A 6,337-nucleotide genomic window follows, 5' to 3' on the forward strand; every position below is an offset into this window, starting at 1 on the left:
ATCAGGTAATCAAGTGACTATATCATACTATATATTTAAAATTCTTGTCATTTTTAACAAGGTTTATAAAAATATACATGCATGGCAGACATAATATAGCACTCTGAATAAATTTCAGAAAAATTTTTGATGCATACTCATACATTTCAATTAAATTGTCAAATGACTCATTCTTGAATTATTTGAATGCTATTACAGCATAAACACATAGGCATTAATGCTATGCGATATCAGAGGAGAAAAATGTATTTTGGAATTTACTTTTTGATAATGATCTAAATAAACAGGTGGACCAAGACCTTCTTTCTCAGCTATTTTACCAAGCATGTAATGATGTAGCCATGCCTCTTCAGGTTCACCTCCATCCTCAACACAATTGGCAGCTTTAAAACATTTCTTTGCACACTGTAGCATTTCTGTCTTCTTTTTCCTCAGCAATTCTCCTAATTCATCACATACGTTATCCTTGAATAAAGAAAGAAGCAATTAAAACAAGTTATTCGGAGAAAAAATACCTTCATAAAAACAGAAGCCTTTTAAATCTTAAAAATACTGATTTTATCTATTAAAATTCTTTATTTTAAGTATTAAAATTATTTATTTATAAATATTTTAAACATATTTTTATGTCATGATCATACTGTAACAACAGAGATTTCCTCAGATATATATACAATGTGTCCCAAGACTCAGGGTACATACGTTAAGGGGAGATGGAATCACCATACAATCCTGGGTCAAAACGTAATACGCTAGAGCATGAAACATGCTGTCACGAAATGATGGGAAACAAGAAAGACAGAGATGGAATTAAAAGAAACTGAAGAAAGACTTTTATTCAATAGAATGAAATTAAAAAAAAACCCTCACAAGAACTGCTTAAAATAGCCAACATTAACGCAGGCTTCTTACTCTCATCTGAAACAGCCCTTTAATGACAACTTCTATGAGGCAGCATGTTACAACTTGATTTGTGCTTCTTTTATCCCTCCTTAATGCAGATACAAGTGTTGGACACCCTATATATATATATATATATATGCACACACACATATATATATATATATAAAGAAAAAAAGAAAAGTGCTCGGAAATAAGAAAAAAGTAATTTCAGTTTTGGATGGCACTTACATAGCGTTTCATATACATACAAAAATGAAAACTTCAAAAAAACTCACATTTATTACAAAATATTAATAACCATACATTCAGAATAAGTTCAATTCAATTAGAATTAATAAATATAAAAAATCTTTAATCTTATTTTAAAACAAACATTTATGATTTTTTTTAACAAAAATTTCAAAAAATGGGTTACGCCTAAAATTTAAATTTTTTACATTTGAAAATGAAATATTATGAACTATTGTAAAGGTGTTTTTATTGATAACCATATGGCTGTTATTTTAAAAATAAATAAATAAATAAAATAATAAAATAAATGAATGGGAATTTTTAGCTTTTATTTTATTTTTTATAATCTAAAAATAAAACAAGAAAAATTATTAAGACATATAACAATAATTAATGTAAAAAGAAAAATCTATATTAATATAAAAATACTGAAATGTGAAAATACTTTGATTTTTATGTTTAAATGTTACATTTTATACAATGTTAAGGTGTTTCTATCGATCACTACATGGCTGTTATATTAGGGAAAATGCTAAAAACTAAAGGCCATTAGCAGTCTTTAAATCAAATCAGGTCACAATCTCAAAATGTACATTCATAGTCTCGTTATATAGTTTTATTTCATTTCTGACTGCATGGTAGGGTAAGAATTTGTAATCACCTAGGTAAAATTTAAATAGTATTTAGAGAAATGTTTTTCTTGAAAAAAAAGTACAGGAAGTACTTTTTCGAAAGAGAAAGGGAGGGGCAAAAAGAGAACAATATTTTTAAAAACGGGCAGAGAAAATGACATTATCTCTAAAAAAGAGCAAACAGGGTGAAATCCTTTTGTATAAACGTCTAGGAAAAACACAGGTAATAAGATTAATATGGATAATTCATACACTGATTATAAAGATGGAACTCAATTTAAATACCTGTTTTAGTTGCCTTGAAGCATGTGAATGAAGAATATAGGCTAATGAACCATGTTCAATCCACAGTGATGTTGTAGTTGGATCAAGTTCAAGTGCATGTTCGAAACATCTCAGTGCAGCAGATGACTTTCTATAAATTGTAGATTCATTTCTCAACTCATACTACGAAAATAAAAGATAAAATAATTTTTAACGTAACTTGTAACTTAAACTAGATTTGGAAAGAAAGCAAACTACATCAAATTAGACAAAAAAAAAAGGAAAAATATGTTAAAATACTAAATTAGAAAAAAAAAAAACACTTGAAAAACAATTAAGGAAACTATTTTATATCTATCAAATGTTCTAACTAATAACAGTTTTACTTAAATGCTGCTTCAGGGGACAAAAAGTATTGAATTTAATATTGTATAATAATAATACAAATATTATTACATAATAACTGAAAATTGATCCAAGTTTTAATTTTTGAGACCCATATTTTTTTAAAGAAAAAAGTATTTTGAAAATCATGAAAAACATTCAATTTTAATAGTCACTATATTTTATGTTTATTATCATTCATATTTAAAAACAAGTATGAGCAGTCATTCAATAAAATGTTAACGGAACTCTCTTCATTTGACGTTGAGGGGGGGGGGCAAGCTTCTTTCACTTCGAACAGTGGATCTAACCTTTACAAGGGGCATTTACCAGACAATGATTGTTTTAGCTGCTCACAGAATTTTCAAAAATTTCACACAATTTTTTAAATTGAAACTTAGTAAAATTATTGCTTTTTTTCTTTTTAAATTTATATATAATGAAGAGGCCTTTTTTTATGAACTTGAATTTTCGGAAGGGACCATAAAAATACTCTAATTTCAGTTTAGATCAATGCTTATTTAAAAAATAAGGCTCTTAAACTTTTAAAAAGAGGATTGATAAATCACGTTACTCGTATATATATTAAGTAGTCAGAAAAATGAGGATTTTTATAATTGAAAAATGGTTATATTACTTTGGAAAAATGAAATGTTAGCATCATAAAGTTTTAACTAAATAAGATTAAATTACTACATAAATATAACAGTTAATAAAAATAAGAAATACTTAGATAGCAAAACTGACCATTATTGAACTGACCACCAGCAATTAGTGAATGAACCCTTAATAAGAATAGCCCACATTATAAAATTGAAATCGCTAGTTCCTGATTTCAATCTTTATCAATCCTTGGATTAAAATTTTATTTTATTAGCTGTCATAAAGAGCCATCCATATATCTGACAAGTAGAATAACTGTGAAAATAATTATAATAAATAAAATTAAAAAAATACAGGATTTTACATACTGAATTTAGCTTTTGGTCAAGCTGAGAGCTACGAGAGAGTGCCATGCCTGCCCATGAGTCTTGTCTATCAGGATTGATACAAATATCCATCAAGTATAGACGGATAGCCTTACTGAAAATTGAAATTATTATATCAATTTAAGAAAATAGTGGATTTTTAGACTAACTTGGAATTTTTGTTTAATTTTTTAATATTATATTTTAATAATACCTAAATACCTACCTAAATTCTTTATTTTTGAAGTAATAATCTCCAAGTAAATAGTATAAATCTTTCACTAAGGGGCTGGAAAAAATATATTTATTATTTAAAACAATATTCTTACAATTATTTAATAAACAGAAATTAAGACAAATATTAATCAAGAAATAGAATTCAGATCTACAATTTAAATTTTTTCACAAATTTTTAAAACTTCGAATATGCCAGATTATTTCCATTCAGTCGCCACTATTTCTCATTGAATTTTCCAAATTTATTTCAGTAAATAATAAAAGAATAAATAAAGCAAAACTATAAAAGTCCAAAATTTTAAAATATTTTCTAAAAGATCCATTGCAAAATCATGAACTTTAACAGCAAAAATTATTCGAACATTTTTAATAGTACATAATGTACACTATACAATATCTTTTAAAGGCATACAGCATTGGTAATATTAGTTGCTGCTTTTATTACTTTGAGTAAGAGACAGAAATGCAAATTGTAAGTTTGATCTTTGGGTCTGATTATGTATGTATGTACACGTTTAATCCCTGAGCCTTGGTCTTGGATTTTTCAGACTTTCAGCTCTATGTTTTTCTCCATCATCACCGTAGTATTGAATGGAAAAGAGCAGACAAATTACAATAAAATTTTGCCCTTTTCCCACGGCGGGAATTACGTACGTGTGTTCTAGCTTCCTTTAATTTGATCAAGACTACAATGGGTTTTCTTTCACTATATTACTTGATACAGAGTTTTCCGTGCACTCATGATTCTGCTTAAACAGCTGAATGTCCCTTCATGAATAAAATAATCTAATTAACACTATACATTTTTTTAGGTTCTTTCATGAACCATTCAATAATTTGCTGCTATCATAATTTCTGAATTTCAATAGAGATTAAAAAATTATAAAAAACAGGCAGTGAAACAAAAGTAATTATAATTTTTTAACGAGCAATAACTACTTATTATCTATTAGTGTATTACCTCATAGTTTTGTTACCAAAAGGTGGGTCAGGACATCGATCTGTAGCACCTTCAATGTAAGCAGTATAAGTATCAAAACATGTAGTTGGATCCTCATCGGGTGGGACTAGGCTAGTAATCCTTTTCAACAAACTCTCCAACTAAACATAACGAATTAAAAAAAAAAAAAACATAAATTGGAGAAAAATATATGCATTAGACTATAAGACATTCTTAATTGAATGTAGACAAAATAGATGCGAGAAGATCCAATAGGAGTCACAGAACATTTATAATGTATTGCTTTTTCTGAGGTTCAACAGTTTATTTTCATGACCCACTATGCAAGTTTTTTTTTTATCATCTAGATATGTACAAAAATATATTTAAATAATAAAATAGGGTTGAAAAAGTAGCATTTTTGTCTTCATTCAACATAAATATTTTTACTCAACACTTGCTTTCGTCAAATGACAACATCTGCAACTACATTTTTAATGACATTTGTAAGTGATAAATAACACATTTTTTCCCTTAAAACAGGAAAAACATTTTATTTCAAATGTCATCATCACTTTATATTGAGAGTTGAACTTTGCCAATATAAATTAGAACATATCCTATATATACACACAATATTTCAAAATACAAAGTAAGGAACTTTGAAAGAAAGAAAAATGACACTAGAAATAAAGGTTTTTTAGAATAAGTTTAACTTTAAATTGAATGGTTTAGCTTTAACCAAGTATCTCAAAATCTTTTAATTCTTTCAAATTTTTGGTAAAAAACAGAAGATTTATCCACATTGTTTTACTTTATTCAGAAAAGAAAGGTATTTTGGAAGTAGAAATTATTATGAAACAATCTATTTTCGTGCCTTTATTCACATTGTTTTGCTTTATTCAGTGACTTATTATGTATTCAACATAACAAAAGGAAATAGTGCTATATGCTAAATCTGTTGCAAAATAAAAGATAAATTAAACAAAAAGAGGAAAATTCACTACAGTACTGGTGGTTGGGGGACCCATTATTTAACCAAAGAAAATCTAATCCCATGAAAAGTTTAAAAACTTTCAAGGCTAGAAAGTACAGTAAATAGAACATTTATGAAGTTATACATACTTCAGCTGAAATTGTGCTAGTTCTGTAACTATCAAATTCTGGGAGAATGTTTGGTTTGAAATACTGAAATATAGTTGCAGCTCTTTCCCAGGTTAAAGAGATCTAAAAAAAATTTATACTTATTTAATTTATATAATCAGATCATTATTTTTTTGACAGAAATATTTCTTTCACATACTATTTATATTTTAACACAAAAACAAAAATTAAATTGCATTATAATTTTGCAATTTGAAACTAATTAAATTTTCAGCTCAATTAGTTTTAATGCTTTTAATAAACATTTAAGCAATATCAAAAGCACTATTATGCTGTCAGAATGAAGAATAGTGCTTTTGATATTGCTGTCAGAATGAAGACCGGGATGAGATTGGCCAAAAGGCAAAAAAGCTGAATTTCCACGATAGTAAATTTTACGCAAGCGCAACCCTTTAATAATAAATTCCAGACAGTTTAAGGTAATAAATAATGTGTTGACATACAATTGTGTACTAATCTATTATTATATAAATGATTACATTGATACTTAACATTTAGTGAAAATAAAAATTACCAATTGAAAAAATAAAGCTGGAAATTATATTTTTCCTCAGTTCACATAAGAGACAATTATTACTTGAAAAACTACCTGGTTTAGCAAATTAAAACTACTG

General features: G+C 27.0%; 1 protein-coding gene across 3 annotated transcripts in view; it reads right to left on the reverse strand.

Annotated features, from left to right (window-relative positions):
* LOC107441829 (calcineurin-binding protein cabin-1) overlaps positions 1–6,337 on the reverse strand; it is a 74,007-nt gene that overhangs the window by 22,994 nt on the left and 44,676 nt on the right. For all 3 annotated transcript variants that reach the window (XM_071184738.1, XM_016055212.4, XM_071184741.1), the window contains 6 exons: positions 5,685–5,786; positions 4,581–4,720; positions 3,609–3,671; positions 3,386–3,497; positions 2,052–2,213; positions 262–465 (listed from right to left, as the gene is read on the reverse strand). In XM_071184738.1, the coding sequence (XP_071040839.1) occupies positions 262–465; positions 2,052–2,213; positions 3,386–3,497; positions 3,609–3,671; positions 4,581–4,720; positions 5,685–5,786 (783 nt within the window). The remainder of the gene's footprint in view (positions 1–261; positions 466–2,051; positions 2,214–3,385; positions 3,498–3,608; positions 3,672–4,580; positions 4,721–5,684; positions 5,787–6,337) is intronic.

This window comes from Parasteatoda tepidariorum, chromosome 1 (genome assembly GCF_043381705.1).
Source record: "Parasteatoda tepidariorum isolate YZ-2023 chromosome 1, CAS_Ptep_4.0, whole genome shotgun sequence".
NCBI classification, from domain to species: domain Eukaryota; kingdom Metazoa; phylum Arthropoda; class Arachnida; order Araneae; family Theridiidae; genus Parasteatoda; species Parasteatoda tepidariorum.